This window comes from Lepisosteus platostomus, chromosome 2, assembly GCF_059453375.1.
Source record: "Lepisosteus platostomus isolate fLepPlt1 chromosome 2, fLepPlt1.hap1, whole genome shotgun sequence".
NCBI classification, from domain to species: Eukaryota; Metazoa; Chordata; class Actinopteri; order Semionotiformes; family Lepisosteidae; genus Lepisosteus; species Lepisosteus platostomus.
The window spans coordinates 79,124,565-79,144,548 of NC_142612.1; the positions used below are offsets into that span (position 1 = coordinate 79,124,565).

At 48.9% G+C, this 19,984-nt stretch overlaps 1 protein-coding gene across 7 annotated transcripts in view; it reads right to left on the bottom strand.

The window, feature by feature from the left end:
- Positions 1-1,690: 1,690 nt before the first annotated feature.
- The window catches only part of usp13 (ubiquitin specific peptidase 13), a 32,187-nt gene continuing 13,893 nt past the window's right edge, over positions 1,691-19,984 (bottom strand). For 5 of the 7 annotated variants that reach the window (XM_088621525.1, XM_088621500.1, XM_088621492.1 and 2 more), the window contains 11 exons: positions 18,934-19,087; positions 18,014-18,188; positions 17,139-17,227; positions 15,475-15,597; positions 13,650-13,676; positions 12,784-12,927; positions 11,422-11,463; positions 9,513-9,673; positions 7,967-8,129; positions 6,241-6,325; positions 1,691-5,822 (listed from right to left, as the gene is read on the bottom strand). In XM_088621525.1, the coding sequence (XP_088477651.1) occupies positions 5,726-5,822; positions 6,241-6,325; positions 7,967-8,129; positions 9,513-9,673; positions 11,422-11,463; positions 12,784-12,927; positions 13,650-13,676; positions 15,475-15,597; positions 17,139-17,227; positions 18,014-18,188; positions 18,934-19,087 (1,260 nt within the window). In that variant the 3' untranslated portion in view covers positions 1,691-5,725. The remainder of the gene's footprint in view (positions 5,823-6,240; positions 6,326-7,966; positions 8,130-9,512; positions 9,674-11,421; positions 11,464-12,783; positions 12,928-13,649; positions 13,677-15,474; positions 15,598-17,138; positions 17,228-18,013; positions 18,189-18,933; positions 19,088-19,984) is intronic. The other 2 variants (XM_088621516.1, XM_088621507.1) reach the window with 1 other exon arrangement.

The following is a 19,984-nucleotide window of genomic DNA, read 5'->3' on the forward strand; positions in this document are numbered from 1 at the left end:
GTGCTATTAATGTTTCATAATTCTTCTAAAGGAAAAAAACCCATAGCAGAGCATCCCAGCACTGCCTGCACAGGCTTCAGCTGCAGACCATTACAGGTTGGGAAACACAATTCACGTGCACTAGAAAAGTAACTATATACTCCCACTGAAATACAGAAAGCATTAGATCTGTTGCTGAGATAAAGGAAATCTCCAACACTCCTCTGTCAGGCACTTGATTACTTCCAAGCTCACTGTTATTTCTAATCAAGAAAGACAGCTTTCACAATAAGCCTTTGATCCATTTGAAGAGGCCAGGAATTTCATTTTAGAGGCATTGTGAAGCTCTGATTGCAGGTCATTACTGCTGTGCACCACCAGGTTGGACCTGGGCAATTAATCACACCGCTTATGAAAATCTAGGCTCCATCAGCTTTGCCCGGCCTGCAACACAGTGCAGGCAGTCTGCGGCTTTCAAGGCATTTCTTAAAGCACAGAAGGGTAAATCTGGCAGCTGGTGAAATGCTCCTTCATACCAATCACAGAACAGGGCCTCGGAGAGAGGTAGCGCTCAGGTCTCTCCATCAAACTGCTCTTCCCGCTGTTGTCGAAAAATGTTCAGAGGAGGAGAAGGCATGTTAATCATCAGCAGGAAGTGTGTACCAGTATCTGCCATCAGCAGGTTGAGCCTGGCCAGTACTTGGAGGGGAGACTCCTGGGAAAGCTGAGGCTGCTGCTGGAAGAGGTGTTAGAGGGGCCAGTAGGGGGCGCTCACCTTGCGGTCTGTGTGGGTGACACTATACTGTAAGAAGGTGCCATCCTTTGGATGAGATGTAAAACCGAGGTCTCTCCTCTCTCGTAAAACCAGACTCTCTGTGGGCACTTCTTAAAAGAGTAGGGGTGTTACCCCAGTGTCCTGGCCAAATTTCCCCCCTGGCCTTTACCAATCATGGTCTCCTAATAATCCCCATCTATGAACTGGCTTCATCACTCTGCTCTCCTCCCCACTGAGAGCTGGTGTGTGGGGAGCGGACTGGATGGTGGAGGGGATCCCCATTACCTGTAAAGGGCTTTAAGTGGAGTGTGCAGAAAAATGCTATATAAGTACAAGAAATTATTACTGATAAATAATAATAAAATAATAATATCCCAGCTCTTACAAACAGCATCATAGGATCTTCAATTACTTTTTAAATGCAATCACAACCTCAGTTTTACAACTCATCCACATGATGGCTTCTACAACTCAGTGGCCCCAAGTCCCACACTGGGGCGTTGGTTTGGAAATTCCGGCGCGGAGACCAGAGCGCCACCTACTGGCCCACCAGCACTACTTACAGCAACAACTGGATTTCCATGAATGTCTCCCAACCCTGTACTGATCTGGCCAAGCCCTGTTCAGCTTCCAAGACCAGGCGAGACCAGGCTAAGAGGTACACTGGTGACAGAGTGAAGTCCCACACAGAATAAGGTCCGACACATGGAAGAGAATATGCACAGGAGGGCGTGACTTCATAGAAAAAAAGCCAGTAACACATTTGAACATGCAAAAGGCTAGCTCATCAATAGCATGTAGGATAATAACGTTTCTGAATAACACCACAGGTGCGAGCAACACCACAATGACAATTCCGATTACCGATGGACAGAATCTTATCAAACACACAATTGACAAAACTGACCAAACAAATTCACCAAATAATGACAAAAATTCAACAAGTTTTGAATTTATTGAACCATCCTAATGTTAAGAGTGAGCAGCACCAGTGTAGTTAGTAGTTAGTTGTGCCTAAAGTTCTCCGCCCAGTGTTTCTTCGATCATCGCCGGTGAAGCAGAGAGCAGGACTACAGCCAGCCAGCCTCTCCACAGTCGATTCGACCAGAGAGCTCACTCTGCAAGAGCAAGACACTCGTGCCACTGAAATTAAACCACACCGACAAGAAAGCAGGGTGTCTTTGACAAGGACTACATGTGGAGAACCCAGTGTAGACAAAACAGGACTGGCACAATCTTGTTTGCAAAAAGAATAATCCAATAAAAACAGGTGAAAACTTTCCTTCACCAAATTTATGAAAAAAAATAAAATTGTACAATTGTAATGACCAAATGTCAATGTTCAGTGCGTGTGCAGATAATACATAAACAATTAAAACCGTGTGGTAACGCAGAGATAAACTGTACGTTTCCCAGCTCTTACAGGTCACACAGAGAGACAGTCAGGGTGGCAGAATGACATTGTCATCCCACACAACACCTTCGGGTTTCCACTCCAGCCCCTCTGGATAAACTCAGGCCTTAACTGAGCTACCAAGCTGCTTAACTGGAATATTGGCAGGTTTTTTCTCTACTTGGCACTTTGGGATTTTATTTTAAAAGGCAACTCTGATGTTCAAGAGGTAAAAACAGCCAAACAGTTCAGATTAATCCCGTTATTGGGCCAGTTATGGGTTCAGCTCTAACCGAGAGACCGAGTGAAAGCAAACCCAGCAGGTGTGTGTCTCCACAGCCAGGACCGGAAACTCCTGGCCTACAGTATCCCCCAGAACATCGCCAGCACCACAAGCAGCGGCAGACTACAAGACTATAGACTAGAGCTTATAGCTTACAGCATACAGCACAACAGCCGGGAAACAGAGGAGCAAAGAACCAAAAAGGTACAGAACAGGTGGGCAGAGGACAGAGAGCTTAGAGGGAACTGAAACAGACGACAGGACTTGCATAGTAACCTTGAAGATTTCCAGTTGGGCTGCACAGACTTTGCATCACATGGTTTATTTCATCCATACTACAGACACACCACTTGAAAACTATGCCCTTGGAACACAGAAGCAGCTGGTAGCATTTACACTGTGCCTACAGCACTACTGTTCACTAGAACAACATGCGTTCTTTAAATATTGCACTTATACTCAGCAAACATTCTCAGTGCAGTACCACATTCAAGGAAGGCGGAGAGTTATTTTTCTGTACTTCAGCATCGCCTATGACTACAAACGTTACATTACATTAACTAAAATACATTTTTTATATGGCTAAATTGAATCCTTCAGAGATGCACATAACTTTGGTGAAATGAGGAAGACGACCCTTGAAATTTCACAAGAGAGCGACCGATTAGCTATGGGTCGTGTTACGATTTTCTTGGGAAACTTCAAAACAGCTCAGCACCACAGGGAACACATTCAGACTTCAAAAAACTGAACTGAGACTTTTAAATGTGATAAAAGTACATTCTTTACCATTTATAGGGCACTTTAAGGAGCACAGTTGTAATGTAATAAACCAGTCCATTTCAGTTTATTCAGTTGGTTATGGTAGTGGGAATGGTGGGGAGACTAGACTTTTGAGAAAAAAAACACAGCTCTGTGAAAAAAAATCTAAGTATTTACAAGAGACAGACTGTGCTCGTTCATCAGCTAAGGGGAGGGGGTATAGATGGCTCCCCTCCGCACCTCCATATTTCTGTAAAGAGCTGTTCTAGTTACTCTCAGGGTAGCTGGTTCCCCCAGAGACACCCCACTGCCGCTGTGCTGAAGGCATGCTGTCCGTTCTCACTCCAGGAACGGGTCTAACTCTGGAGTGCACGGCCTGGTTTTTCAGAACCGCAAGTGCAGCGTGCACACTAACCAGCGGTGTTCTGAAACACCTGGGAGGTGTATGTCATGAGCACAAAGCCGCCAGGCACAGCCTAGAGGCTGGCAGCCCCCGATATGTTTGGAGACCCGTCTGCGTGAGCTCGGGGTCCTTTGGAGATCCGTTTGTGCTCAAAACGGAGATTAACCAGATATCGTTCGGTACCTCACACAGAAAACCCCAGTTCTCCAACCTAAGAACTGAATAGTGAGAGACGATCACGGTTGCGCAGTCATGTCATGTCAAGGACCTGTAAAATGGTGGAAAGAATCCACAGAATCACTGATTAGTGTGTAAAGATATGACTCTTGAGGGAGGAGCGGGCCTGGATATTTGCACACTTAAACACAGTGCACCGTACTCTGTCCACTACAGTGGTCAGCCGTAGATTCTTCTCAACAACGTTTTTTTTTTTAACCAGATCACGTGTCATTTTCACTTTCCCAGACAGCTACGATCCCCAAACTGTGGTTTCCCTCGGACTGTCCCAAAAGTTATTGCTCCGGGCAACAGAAAGCACCACAGTGTTTTACCTCAGCTGGCAAAATCACAACTGCCAACATTTTGGTTGAGATCACCGACTCCTACGGTTTTGGCACAATTAATTGAAACGCCACCTACTTTCCACAACAAAACTAACGAACAGACGGGTCAAGGTAATGCTGGCGGTTTTCTTCGTACAAAGCAGTCTAGGTTGTTCTATAATTAAAGTGCTTTACAATAAAACTTTGTTTAAATTATACTGCATCAAAGACAAGATGGTTTTAGTTTCTTTGACAAAAGAAACCCAGGCACTAATGAGGCCTTCTGAAGAATCCTTCTGCAGCTGTTCTCAGCAGGCAACTACAGTGACGACTGTGGACACTCGTGTGTCCGGACTGACAGGTAGATCGCAGAGGAAGAGCTAAGGTCACTTCATACACTGGGAAGGAATTCATTAACTCAACACCGTCAAACGCACACCTGCGGCACATAACAGAGCAGCTCAAGTGAAAGACAGCCACGAGCAGCATCCCCTCTGGCAGAGCCGTGGGGACAGGGACAGACCTCGAAATGGCCACAGCTCCTGTTTCCTAGAAGCCCGACAGCCCGATCCTCTCTCTCCCGAGAAGCTTTTTAAGCTGCTTTGAGGTTCCGCTCAGACGCGATGCCCTTTCCTTCATCCCATCATTCTGGGTTTTTTTTTTTTTAAGAATACATGAAAAGGCAGGAACAGGTGGAGACTGGATCTCTACATCTGTAATGATTCATTTACATTAATAACGCAAAAACTTCATCAACCTTCTTCATTAGTCACATCCATTAACCAGCCACCACAACCAGATGTGGCACCTACACACGTCTCCACAGAGGTCCTCCCAGTTTCAGGAACCGACCTGTGAAAGAACAATATCTGCTTAGTGCTTGACCCCCTTGTAGTTGCCAAGGCAACACCCCCAATGGAATTTGAACCCATGGCCCCCAGGTAACGAAGCCAGATCCTTAAATAACACACTGCCTTCCCTCTCACATCTGCAGCTCTACACTAACGTGCTCCTGATGCTGGTGGGGGCAGAGCCAGGGGTTTTAGAACTCATTGGCTCCCTGGACAGGTCTTTAAACTGCAAAGGTGCTGCAAGTCTGGGACACACTGTTTCCTCCAAGATCGGGCTGTTTTTCACTTGCGCCAGTCTGAGAACACAAGAGCTAAGGTCTCTGTGGATGTTCTGTTCCGAAACATTCAGGAAAATAAAAAGTCTCCTAGAAAATTAAGGCTTTTTAAAATGTTATGCCAACAACAAAACAAAAAAAATCATGAAAAAAAAAGCCCCAAAAAACTTTTGATATACAAGGCATCGCACAGCTGCTTTTGGTAACTAAATTGCACGCGTCTTCTTTCACATCTACCCTTGACAAACACACGGAAATTCACGTCGAACATCTCACGAACACACAGAAAAGATTCCCTCTTGTACTGGGCCTGAACGCGACATGGCGGCCATCTCCCAGTGCTCCCCCACTTCGACCCACAGCTCTCGCCCTGGTGTCCAGGCCGCTCCTCCAGCGTGGACAGGTCTCGATTTCCGCCGGCTGGAGCACCACGGCTCTGAGGCTGGCTGCCAGGGCTCAGGCCTAGCTGCTGGCCAGCCGCTGGTAAAAGTAGATGTAGCCCAAGTCCTTAGGAGGCCTTTCGGAAAGACTCACTTTGTGGTCATTGTAGATCACCCATCTAGAGAGGACAGACAGGACGCCGGAGTCAGGGCCTGCAGCAGGAGGCACTGCCCTGCCACACACGCATGGCTGCAGCTATGCAACAGCCGGTACAAGGAAAGGAATAAGGCATAAGGTCTGCTGTTTGACCCCATAAGACCATCACTACTGGAGGCCCTCCGTCCTCATTCTACCTTGCCTGTCTCGCCATCGTCAAGCCAAACTGCTCTCCCAGAGACCCCATGCACGAGACAGAGGGTGTGGAGTAGTGGGGGGGGGGGTCCTCGTTTTCAAGACATCGGACTCGAGAAGCATGAACCCACACCACACCTCCGCCCACTGAACCGCCCGCCTTTGAGCAGCGTGACAGACAGACCAGAAGTCTTATTGTGCAGGCCGCCCAGGAAGAGAGAACACATCCCATCAGCATCACTCACCTGCCCTCCTTTTTAATGTGGCAAACATAATGGCCGCACATCGTGGATGTTCCCATGTGGCTGATAAAGGCAAAGAGCTCGTAGCCTGCAACACAAGAACAGGAGACCAGCTCTGAGGTCCACAGCCGCTCAAGCAAACTCAACAGTCATGACGCACTTGGTACTCTTTGCTGGGGTGCCATTCCCCTCAAAATAAAACATGCCTTTCTCTCAGGGAATGGTCAAAAAAAGCAATTACATTTCAGAGGAGACAAACGACAAGAGTGCACGCTCATTTAAATCTAAGAGCAAAGGCCTAGTGTGCATTTTATCGCCATCATCTTCTGCCTTTACTGATGGATAAAGAGGGTCTCCTGAAGATTCTTCCCTGAAATTCCAACTTGTTCCTGCAAACTGCATTGATTTCATCTTGGAGGGGGTAGTCCTGTGTGTGGTGAATCGGTAGGCACGTGGTTTTTAAATATTTTAACACACTGTAACGCCACAGTCGAGAAAACAAATGACAAGAAAAGGGCAAGTTGATTGGCCTCTCTTTCTGTCCCCTGCTCCCGCCTCTCACTCCTCCTCCCTCCCAACCTTTGTTCTCCCGCTACTTTACCTTTGCCTACTGCCCTGTCTCTCTCACACCGGAAGAAGGCTCCATGGCCGAAACATTGTGTTCTCTTTCTTCTTTTTTCAGCATGGAATAAACCTATTACTTGTTCCTTTGCAGCTTACGCATGCTGACGCAGCTCCCCAAGTTTCTGTTCTACTGCTTTTGTTGACCCAACAGTTTACATCTACTTTAATTTTCTGCCTGAAATTCTAACTGCAATGAATATGCAAGTTTCAATAGAGACGAAACCATGCGGATTATGTACAGTAGCTTGTTTGTTTGCTAGTTGCTAATTAATCCAAGAGTCTCACTCAGCCCTACCAAGTAGGAACCAACAAGGTGGCTGGGCTGTACTTCCACATCCCAGTGACTTTACACCCACTTTCTTGTAAAAAGAAGAGTCTCCTCTTTTCACTTGGACACATCCTGTACTTCACCATATTTTCCACTTGAGTCTCCGAGTTCCTGTTTCAGTGTTCTCTAGTATTCAAAATCCTCAAACTTGTATTTTTCATGTCCCCCAGCAGTCCTCTCGGTTCAGGACTAGACAGTTTCAGTTCTTACCAGACCAGCCCATTCCCTCGAGTCCCAGAATGCTTCAAGCTGCTCTTCTCTGGACAGATTCCAGAGCAAGGTGACAGAAAAAACAAACTGTACAAAATACTCCAAATTGGCTTGTACTAGTACACTGTACAATATGCACAGAACATCCATTGATTTAAGTTCTACATTTTTAACTAGCCTAACAGTTATTTAATTGCTTACCCACATTATCCTAAAGATGAATGTCATCAATGACCTTAAGTTGAATAAACCAGCTTTTTCAAGCTCAGTTTTTTCCATTTTGTATTCATGTTTTTACAAAGAGCCTGGCCAGGTCTTTGGGAAGTTCTTTTGTCGCTGCTATAGTATTGGCTAATCAATAGTGCAGTTAGCCGGGCATCTCCTGCAATCCTGATTGTGCTGAATGGACCAGTGTGTGTCTGAGTATTCAAGGGTGCTGGAGCAGAGGGGGAGGGAGTGTGAAGAAAGAGCCGAAGGTCCGGAGCTGGACCCCTGGGGCAGGGGGAGACCGCTCTGGCTTGAGGCAGCGTCCGTGTCCTGCCCAGCTCCAGAGAGGCGTGTACTCACGTCCAGGCCCATCTCGGACCCGCGGGCCCGCGGGCTCTGCGCCGGAGGAGGCTTCTGCGGCGCTGTTGCCCTCCGCGTCCGCGACGCCCGAGGCGGGCTCGCTCTCCTCCTCGCTCTCGGGGTGGGTGAAGATCCAGTCCAGCGCTCTCTCCAGGTTGTTGTTCTGGAACACATTTCCCAAACCGGTCACATGGGCCGGACCCCAGCTCAGTTTTCTGTACTTACACAGGTCCTGTGAAGCTGCAGACTCCCTCTCGGACACAGAGCTATTATTGGAACGACTACCAGCCTCCTGCAGCCTCACACCTCTCAATAACACCTTAGACAGAGCTTTTTACACGAATTGCAGACACAGACCTCAGAATACAGGGTGAACACATGCAGAATTTGACAATAGTGGTCAAATTGACAATAGTGGTCGTCCTGTGAAAACGTTTGCCAGAATGCTGCATGACCAGGAAGCATGTTCCTAAATACTGTCTTCACGCCACTACAGCATCCTAGATACAAAACACGGTCTTATGCCGTCCTTCAGGGGTTTGTGTACTCCTGCTGTTTAACAGACGTGGTGCAGTGAGAGCAATAAGACTCGTGCCTCGGTGCACAGCGCGTTTCTAGCCTGTGCCAAGAGGCACATGATTCACCAAACAGCCGCTGTTGCACAAGACTTTTTTCTTTTTCGTTCTTGAGTAAACCTTTCCAACGCCTTCAGGGGGAGCTATACTCCAGATACGCTAGCGCTGTGATTGAGGCAGCTTGGGTTTACTGACTCACTTGAGCAGGCGCGTGGTCTAGGGTGGAACAGTGACCCAGCTGGAAATACATATCCATGGTCTGATGGCATTTAGACGAAGGTTTCACATTTCACGCACAGCAGACTCAGGTCTGATAAAGGAGCAGGACGGCACAGGAGCTGGAGGCTTTCAAAGCAAAGCGTCTACCGTTTTTGTAGAAGAAACACCGACCTCGATATCCAACAATTGGAATGATTACTAACACCTCCTGCATCTTACAGATAAAATATGGAATGACCTTCTCTTCCGGAAAAACCTCCTTACCTGCTGAATGACAAACCCCAATCTTTAGATTACTTGAACAAAGAATACAGCCAGGAACACTGATACGTATATACTGTATGCATCTGAAGCAAAGATGATGTTTACTTTTAACAACACACAATATTGCATAGTATACATGAATATGTGTTACTGTTAGTTCCTTGATTAGAAAGGCTTAAAAAAACAATATTGCTATAGTTTGCTTAAACTTAAAAAACAGCTATACTGATATTGTAAGCCCACTCATAGCACACCTGAAGCCTATGATACCAATAGTAAGGTGGCTATTACCTGCTAGAAGCACAGAGCATAAATATTCCTGTGCACATTTCTACTACACTTACACCTCAGGTACACAAGAGCTGCAGCTCATTCACAAAGGACAGTTCAGAAGTGCTGCCTCCTCTCCTCGTGCAGAGAGGAGTGGGCGTGTTTTAGGTGGGCGCGAGCCGGGCTCGAGGGAGGGCGGCACAGCGGGCGAGACGTACCGTGGCCCCCAGTGCCTGGACCGTCTGGCGCCGGGAGAAGCCCATGGAGGTCAGGATGGCGATGCTCTCCTCCGGGGGCTGGCTGTCCATCCCGGAGGTCAGGCTCGACCCCCCGGTCCCAGGGTCCCCGAACGAGGGCAGGGCCAAGGGCTCTGCGAAATCTGGAGGGGGGAGAGAGGAGGAAGGGCTGAGCCCGGTTAAACAGACGGGCCCGCGGAGCGCGCCGACCCAGGATCCTTCCGGAATGCGGCTGCCAGACCTCTGCCTGATGAAGGGTGTCTCACATGGAGGGTGGAGCACAGGGAGGTTATAAACAGACACACATTTCTCATGACTACAATCAGGCCACACGCAGGTTATTTCATCAGCATCATGGAAGATACGATAAGAGATCACTTTATTGGCCATTTACAGTTTCTTGCATTAGGAATCTGCTGCTGCTCAAGCGCGTGAACACAAGTGCACCAGCACACAGGCCCACAGGGCTGGAGCACAAGCAACAAGCACGTGGCCCCTCACTGAAAAAAGGAATTAAAAAGGAACAAAATGTTCCTGAATCCTAGGAGTGAATCAGTGTGCCTATTTATCCCCCCCAAAAAAGCTACAATTACCTTTCTACTCATATCTTTAACGTCATAAAAAAACGTATTGAAAAAGAAGATTTTAGTAAAACTACTAAGCTATATTCAACCCTATTTTAACGTCATTTTTAACCTTTTGTATCCCTTTGGTTTCTATCTTTTTGGGTAACATCGGAGCATGCAGACATACGAGGTCTCACAATCAAACAGGATTGCCTTTTTAATTCTGCATAACCACAGAACCTAAACTATTTTTGCGATCGCTCTACACACTGACACATTAAGCCTACTGAAGACTTTTGGCAGAACGACCAGTTAGCTTTGCTTGCTATAGAAATAACCCAACACTATATTTAAAGACAAAATAAAGCAAACATTCATTCCAGGACCTGACTTCTGAACACAACATAAGCAGGAAACAGTAGAATGAACTGGTGTTTTAACAATGGGAAAACAGAAACTCATATGTCACAATGGCTTCAACAGAAACAGGGGAGAGGGGTAGGCTGGTTGACAGTGCAGTGCTCCTGTTACAGGCAGCTGCCCCTCTCATACCTGATACTCTCAGAAATCTACCATTCTGCTAAACCCAATGATAAGGACTGAGAGGCTTGAACACACACAGGACAGGAGAGGACATCCCCCCAGGAAAGTATCTGGGCGCAGTGAGCCCCGTTTGTCAAAGGAGTGTGAATTCAGAACCCATAAGGACCAGGTACACCAGGGTGAACCTAAGCAGGCCCAGGCTGACGGGGGACCGATTCATGCACTATGAGCACATATTGACTGCTGGCGCACTTTACAAGGCCTGACCCGTGCAGGTGGCGTCTGCAGCTCTACACTGGGAACAGACGAACGACGGACAGGATATGGAGTTCATGAATAGCGAAAAAAGATCAGATTTCAATGGAAAAAGCTGCTTTATCAACTTCTAGCGCACAGTAATCTTTTGGAAAAAAAATGCATGCAGTCTTGAGAACCTCAAAGCATAACAGTCATATTCAATCTATTCTATACGGTGCACGTACATTTATAATAAAGAAGTAAGTGTTTCAGTCCAGAGGTTTAGAACCTGTGCTAAAAGAGTCTGCTATGAACTATGGGAAACTGTTCTCAGGGGACTAGAAGACACCCTCTACGTTTTGGTGACAGGGGTTTGCGTTCTGGAGTGCCGAGGTGATTGGAGCTCACTGTCGGGTGTGGAAATGCCCACTTCCCAAATGTGCACTTCCCGAACTCCACGGACACAAAAGACAGACGGGTCTGACGGCCCGAGGTCCCACAGAGACGAGTGTGCGTCTTGGTAAACAAAGGGTTAATCTACTTACCCTGCTGCGGATTACTTCCGGCGTTTCTGTTACCGTTGCCTTCTACGAATGAAAACGAAAACCATATTTTTCTTACAGTGGTTTCAAGAGACCAAGCTGTCTCCCTCTCTCTCTCTCTCTCTTTCCTCCTGATCAACCTCTTTTTCACATGCACTCCTTCTGGTAAAGTAATAACTCATTGACTGTACTGGGAACCCCACTGCATAGCACTGGTCCTCGAGCGCCTCTTTAAATCATCGGCTGAAGACCTATGAAAATCGTTCAAATAGACCAGTTAAGCCAACGACCAGCTCCATTAGCAAACGTGGCACAGCACTCCAGGACTGGAGCTGTCTGGCCTGAACTGGGGCCATCTGTCCATTGTCAATCAACACAATCAGGACTGCACCTGGCATCCCCACCGGAGAGAAATGCAACAGCACAGCAGTTTTTCGATGAAAGCACTCATGCCTTGCCCGTTCCTTCAGTGCGTACAAAACCGCTCATCTTGCGCCTCTGCTGAACGAGTAACATTTTGAATACATCCCTCCACCTCCACGTTAAGCAGTCAGTTTGCAGAAAAGCTGCTATTCAGAAAGCAATTCTTTCTTTGAAGACTGATGACTCCACGAAAACGGGCCCCTGTACAAACCACAGGGTTGCAAAGCAATCACAGGGCCTAGGATAGCCTGGCTACTCTTCCATAACAGATTCCATATGTGGGTCTTATTAGAATGGGGCAATGAGGCACAGGACTCTTACAGAACATGAATTGGTGGGGACTAATAAAGCCTTGTTTACCTTATTCAAAGTACATAAGCACTATCACGTATGCACTCACAGTAAACCTTCTAGACTTTAATAGGGCACAAGGAAACGTGCGCTGAGGTGCTGGAGCTGGGCGCTGCAGTGAGCTGCAGGTGTGTGAATGAGAGCAGCACTCCCAGGCAGAGAGACTGCAGCCCATTCTCAGCACAGGAGCTGTGCGGTCGAGTCCTGGGAAGAAAACCAGTCCAGCCCACAGGTGCCGGAAGGGACTCCTGTCCAGTGACTGGTGACCCCTGTCCTGATGCCACGACTCCCTTTCGTTTTGCGAGCTGCACAGGAGCTGTGCACTTATTCCCTATCTTCTGCAAAAACCCAGCCCCGCCGTCTGGGTGGTGCGGACCAGTGGCTCAGTCAGGCAAGAGGTCACCCTCCGAGAATCCCGATGGACAGGGCCGGACAGTGGCCACACCACCTGCCACCCCGCACCCCTGAGACACCCGAGAGCCACACAGGCTCCAGCCCAACACTGCTCCTCCTGAGCCCTGGTGAACCCAGGAGACCCTTTCCTTGTGTCTACTCTCTTGACGCGGGAGAATGGCGGAGGTGGCGCCTTACCAGGCTCCTCCATGTGGGCTATGATCCAGTTGAAGGCCATCTCAGCCCCCATGTTTCCTGTGTAGTAAACCGCTTTCCGGCAGGCCTCCAGGGGGAAGCCCATCTCTGCCAGCTGCATCACCGAGGACTCGTCGATCTCCGGAGCTGAGGAGCACATGGAGACACATTACTGACCACAGCTGACCACACAGCCACCAGCCTGCGCCCCTACTGACCACAGCTGACACCACAGCCACCAGCCTGCACACCTACTGACCACAACTGACCACACAGCCACCAGCCTGCACACCTACTGACCACAACTGACCACACAGCCACCACCCTGCACACCTACTGACCACAACTGACCACACAGCCACCAGCCTGGACTTCTACTGACCACAACTGACCACACAGCCACCAGCCTGGACTTCTACTGACCACAACTGACCACACAGCCACCACCCTGGACTTCTACTGACCACAACTGACCACACAGCCACCAGCCTGCACACCTACTGACCACAACTGACCACACAGCCACCAGCCTGGACTTCTAATGACCACAGCTGACCACACAGCCACCAGCCTGCACACCTGCAAAAGGCCTGACTTGTCTACCAGCCTGTCACCTGCAGTTTCAGTAACTTTAATGCCATCGATCGCCATAAACTAACCGACACTTCACAGCAAAGGCTTCTGCGCGCCGATGTTTAATAACGATTTGTTGAAGTAAGCTGGGAACCGTGTTTAAACATGCAGCCCTTTACTCGATACTCCACAGTTACACCATGCGTGGAGCAGGTCCGCGTGATAATGACCATGGCAGAAACGACAAGAGACCACTCTACAAGCACAGACACCCGGAGACAGAGGGGAATACTTACAGTCCATGAGATGGCTCATGGAGTGATCTGCAAGGGAAGAGGCAGAGACACAGACATGAGAGCTGTGAGGTGGAATCTGAAGTGGGGCACGCAGTGCCCTTCACAACATCTGGCCACAGCTGCGGGGGGGCTGACCAGGTTTAAGAGCAGCGCCAGTCATGCCTGCAGCGCCCGCCTGGCAAGGGGTTCATTCTCAGTGTTTTGGGCCAATTCTGAGCTGTTCACCAGCAGGGGAGCCATAATGGCCATAATGCAGAATAATCACTATAATTAAAAATGAAAGTATTTAAGGTTTGAATATTCTATTTTTATTCAAGCTTCCTTTCAATGACTGCTTAATTAAAATGCAGTATTAAAATGATTTCACATTGCCCTTCCTGCTAGATCTGTCACCATTATAAGCTTTTAAAATAGTTGATAAATAAGACAAGAATAAGAACAATTACAGATGTGGACTGCTGTGCAAAATCCTTACATGTTTTGCCTTGTTCTATTCTTGTCAAGAATTCTTTAGAATTCTATTCTTTTCTCTTATTGTTCTCAGTGTTTTTCCTTCTTTGTGAAGAAATTTTAGAGATCTCCGACTGAAATATTAACCATTTTGTTTTAATCTTACAGTTCATTCTGATGGATGTTGTACAAAATGTGGCCTTTTAACTCTCTGGGTGTGTGGAGAGAAACGGATGATGTTACTTGTTAAGGAGTGCTTGAGACTTCTAGTGCGATAATCGAGTGTGATGGACGAAAACAATGTTTTAATGTGGCTGTGCATGTACAGTTCACCTTGAGTTGCTGTGATCAGTGATCAGTTTTGATTATTCTGGTCAATATGAAATAAACTTTGCCAAATGCCAAGACTGATTTCTTATCACCCAAACCGAGATGTTCCAAGAGTAAAAAAACACGCTAGCAGAGGTTTTGAGTAAATTTCTGATGCTCGCAACCTACACGCGTGTAAGATGTGCAAGACATTTGCACACCAGGATGTATTTATCTTGCTTTTAATGAAATGAAAGGTAGGCTATTTGGTGAACAGCTGCTTCCTACAAAAGCAATGCTTTTTCCCTTTTTTGCTGCCCTACTTTAAAGGAAGACAAATGGACAAAAATCACTACACTGGCAAATTGTGATTTATGAGCACGGGTAATCTTCCGGTGTGAAGTACACTGGGGGGAGAGAGTAGTAGATTAATATAGGCCATGGTGCACGTGTGATAACAGTTCCACTATTTCCATTCGCTACAGTAATAATACTCTATAAAGGGTCAGAGAAAAAGGGTTCAAAAGAACAGCACCCACAGAGGAGCAACGCAGATCTTCCACAAAAAACAATTCACACACCAGGAACCGTGTTTTAAGGAAGAAACTTAACATTTGAAAGTAAAAAACATGAGCCTTATAATTGAAAATGCATGGAAAATACCCTCTTCCTCCCCCCCCATTAGTAAACCATTTTCTCACCACTTTATCCAACTCAGAGTCGAGGGGGGAGCCGGAGCCTATCCCAGCAAGCACCAGGCGCAAAGCAGGGTACGCCCTGGAGCCGGAGCCTATCCCAGCAAGCACCAGGCGCAAGGACAGGACACCAGCTCATCTCAGAGCACAAACAGACACAAGAAACCAATTAACCTCCCAGTAAGTCTTTGGATTGTGGGAGGAAACCCAAATGAACACGGGGAGAACATGCAAACTCCACACAGACGGCACCTCAGGTCCAGAACTGAACCCTGGGCCCCAGCACTGCGAGGCAGCAACGCTGACCCCTGCCGCCTCTAACATAACCTCCCGAGGAAGAGACCGAGACGCGGGCGCCCGTGGGGGCGTACCTCTGGGGTCGTCAGGAATGACGATGGGCGGCGCCAGGTCGGGCAGCTCCTCCTCCCCCGGCCGCAGGCCAGCGGCACGGAGGTGCGAGATGTCCAGCAGGTCCGGCACGTCGATGGACAGGTCTGGGGGACCGGGACAGCAGGAGCGCATGAGGACCGCTGCCTCACCGCCCAGCGGAGGCAGCGAGAAGCGAGCGCCGGGGCCGCGCGGGGACTCCTGCCTGGCGTGGGCCGGGCTCTAACGCACGCCGCGCGGGAGGAGCTGTGCGGTTTTCTCCCGCTGCTGGATTCTTACCGCGGGGCATGCCATCACGACCCAGACCCGGCTGGCCTGTCGCCAGCTCAGGACTGAGCAGGCAAGCGAACGGCAGGGCCTCCTGAGTCTTCAATGGCTTAGCAATTCAGCTGAAAACTGTTCATAACACGCGACATAACTGAAGTTATAAACTTCAAAAAAAAAACCGAGGCAGACACGTGCTGGATCAGGCCGAGGCAGAGCAGAGTGAAAGCCCAGCAGGTGACAAACAAGGTGTAGGTGAGGAAGGAACGCTGCTGGACAGGGATCAACACGACCTTGAACATATGTGAAGAGCAGTGAAAATGCACCTGATCCCCAGTTCGCTGGGCCCTGCCAAAGCACAGAATCGGTGAACAGGCAGATACTGCCCTCTGGTGGAAAACTGCAGCAACAAGTTCAAATTTCACAGATCTTTAACTGATTCCTGACTGTCGAATGACAGTGTTGATTAAAAATTCGCAACAATGGCATTTATTGTTATTAACAATCATATCTGATAGGGCACTCAGGCTGTAACAAGAGCCAATCACAAACTGAGCTTTATTGATTTTACTACCTGTTCCCCAGATGGGTGCTGTGATACTTTTATGTGTGGAAATACCAGGATAATGTTTCTTACTTTGGGGAAGGTACAGCATGTATTTCTGTGTGGTCACTGAGCCTGTCCTCTCCGGGGAGCCAGGTCTGCCTGTGTCCAGTCTCCGGACTGTGACCAGGCTGTGGTTACTGATCTTGTACTTTGTTAGTCACAGGTACAATATTTTAATGTTTTCATGAAAAAAAGCTCTAATACTCAAGCTGCATTCAATACCTTCTTCCTAATTAGGATACAGTGATCATTTAAGAAGTATTAATTAACTTAAAGGAAGATTGGCAAAGAAACGCTGCACTACAAAGCAGGGCTGTAAGAACAGAGAGCCACAGAATTTCCGCTTTTCACTCCAAATTAAATAACACTTGAGATAATCGTCTCAAGTGAACATGCTTAAAGCTTTTAAAACTATCTTACAGCTGCTAACTGAAAAAAATGAACTTGATTAAACATTCGGGTTTTTGCCTTGAGCACTCAGTTACTTAATTGCTCTAATTACATAAATCTTATCAGGGCTTTCCAGAAAATGGTGCAGCCTGTTCAGGGGAGGAGTCTGACCCTTTAGGCTGTAAACGGTCCATAAATTTTACTTCAAACAATTCTGAAAGGAAATACCAGCAAAGGTATTAATAGCAGGTGAAAATCTCAGCTTCACTAAAAAACACAGGGAATGAATAAAAACGAAAGCAAACAACAGAATTATTTTCCTGGGATAAGACATGCCTTTATGTTTTCATCGGGATACATCACAGCTTTTAAAGAAGCAGCACTCACCTACTTTTTTAGGCACCCAGTCCACCCCAAAAGTGAATTTCTTAATCTGTACGACCAGGTACAGGGGGAAGGATGCGAAGCGGGACGTCCTGTAGGGAGCAAAGCACAGGTGAGGAGACCGGGCAGCGGACGGCGTGCGACACTCGAGCGGCGAGGGAGAAGCTGGACACGGCGGCTGAACGCACAGCTCGCGCTCTGCTCCCGGGCTCCGGACACGGGCGTCAGAGTCCACAGTGAGACGCGAAGCAGGGCACACGGGAGGGAACCGCAGAGGAACACATTTACAGACCCAGACCAGGCGGTAAGGGTTGTGGGGGTGTGGAACACTCCACCTGGCCCCATGTTGTCAATCTTATAGGACCTTTCTTCCCCTCCCCTCCCCAGTCAAGAAAGCTGTATGCTGTCTTTCGAGCTTACGAATAACAGCGAGAACAAAATAAGCTGGGTTCAGAGGCAGATGGATGGGTAAATTTATGATGTCCACCACCTAGTTTGGATTTGACAATGATTTCTTTACATCTCGGCCCCCAGCACTGACTCCTGTCCCCACATGGGGAGAAGCCGCCGTCCTCTCGGGACACGCTGAAGGCACCACAGAGACTTGACTTTCAGAAAGGGAGAAATGGCGTCGACTGGAGGAGGGGTGCGTCCCTCACTGATGATGTCACAAGCCCCGCCCGGCAGCACTGAGGCATCTTGGGAATGCAGCCACACAGGGACAGGACACAGGCTTGAACCCATAACGCTTAACCTGCCCTCAGAGGTGCGAGTGCCTTAAAGGCTGAGCCACTGGGGGGAGTGTAATGGGACCGTTTTTAAAAGGACCGGGAACTGGGTAGTTAGGTCGGACACAGCCTGACACAGCCCACTCTTACTTGACTCCCGCGGACTTGGCCTGCAGGGCGGAGCTCCAGAAGTCGGCGACGTTCTCTGGCTCCGTGAAGGCCTGCAGACAGGCGCTGAAGGGGATCCTGGCTCGCACCCGCTCTGGGGGGGGCCTCCGGCCCTCCTCCGCCTCCTGCCGCCTGGACTCGTAGCTGATCAGCTCCTCTGCAGGGCGAGACGAGCCCACACTGAGGCCTCCACCCCAACACAGCGCCCAGCCAGCCAGCCAGCCTCGCCTCTCTGCCCAGCAGCCTGAGGAGGTCTGCACTGATCGCCCGTATAACCTCGGAACTCTCCATTACTACACACACGACTGCTCACAGCCAATCGCAGGACAGCACGAGGGGCTCACTGCTCTGGCTCGGCACCGCTCCACCACGTGAGCTACCCAAAGCCCTGACAGCCTCACACGCAAGGGGCAAATCATCCCACACAGCACTCTAGAACCATACTGCCGACTCACCGCACAAGTGACACACTGCCCCTGGATCAGGGCAGATCTTGGTCAAAAGGCGAAATAAGATTAAAATCTGCACAGAGCAGATGCACATATGAGTCTCTTTCTCAGTTCCATGCAAATTTGCACTGGTTTACAAGCGACGTACTAAACCGAAACAAACGTGTACTCTATATACAAACGTAGGGAAGCCCAGCTGTTAGTGCGGAGGTTAGCATACGTATATCCCACCAGCATATCGAGCCTCCACTTATTGACCTGTGCAGCTGACACTTTTATGTGGCCACCAGTACAGCTGGGCGTTTTGCTGCAGCAATCCGAATGCAGGACTTTAATCCAGGTGGTGCGCTGATGCCGCGCCCTTAAATTCGAACCCACGCCCCTCTAGCCCGGAGCCCTGCACGCTACCAGCTCCATCAGAGCGGACAGGGCAAGAGCTGCCCCTGCGCTCACCCTTGTTGGTGGCGGCCTCCAGGGGGGCAGGCAGCTGCATGAGGTAGTCCACCCTCTGCGTGTAGCGGACCTTGCGGGTCTGGCAGCACTGGACCCTCTCCTCCACCAGGAACCGGAAGACGTCGCTGGGATTCTCCGAGCCCTCGCTGTTCCTCTGCGGAAGATGCAGACACACACGCACACACATGGGCACGCACTGCGCGAGAGACCGGCCCCGTCAACAGCGGGGTTCCGGGTTCGAGAACAAGGTCCGCCCGTGCGGGTCACCCAGGACTACACACTGAGCTCAACCCTTTACGGCCTGGCTCTGCTGTAACAGCCCCTAGCTTCTCCAGGACTGCTGGCCGCATGACTCACTGGTCGTTCCTGCCAACGGTGCCGCAGGATGAATTTCATTACCGTTTACAAATCGCGGCAGGGGAATAAAACAAAACCGCGTCTAATTTTGTCAACAAACCTGCTGCAAACAAGGCGAAAGACATTCAGGAGTCCTGAAGTTTAAATAAAGATTTAAAACAAGTGCAAAGTAATCCAATCCTCCTTACACACCACTTCAAGAGGCAGGGTGCTATTTCTTGCACAGAAGCTCCTGGGAGAAGTCAAAGATTAAAATAGACTTGGGCGAGGCCATTTAGCATCTTTTAAACCTTTAATACTCCACCTCACAAAAACAGCACCTCAGGACACTGGAAATTAACTGCAACGGAAGCTGACATGTCTTTACTTCAAGGGCCAGAGGCCATATAACTCTAACTGAAGGAGCAGCTTGAGAACAGCTTTCCGCAGAAGCTCTCTTCGTTTCTAAGGGGCTACAGGAATTTCAGTCATGTATTTGCTCCAGGGAGGCTGGGATATACTTGAGACTGCTGGCCAGCCACAGAGGGGCAACTTGCAGAGTAAGGGAAGCTCGCCAGGGAGCTCTTCTGGGCGTGCTCGGATGTTCCCTTGTGGCTGTCCCTGGTCAACTCCTCTGAATGGGAACGAGGAAAAACAACGTCCCCACGCATCTCCAGAGAACAGGCCCCGCTAACAGCAATCCACACTTTCTTTC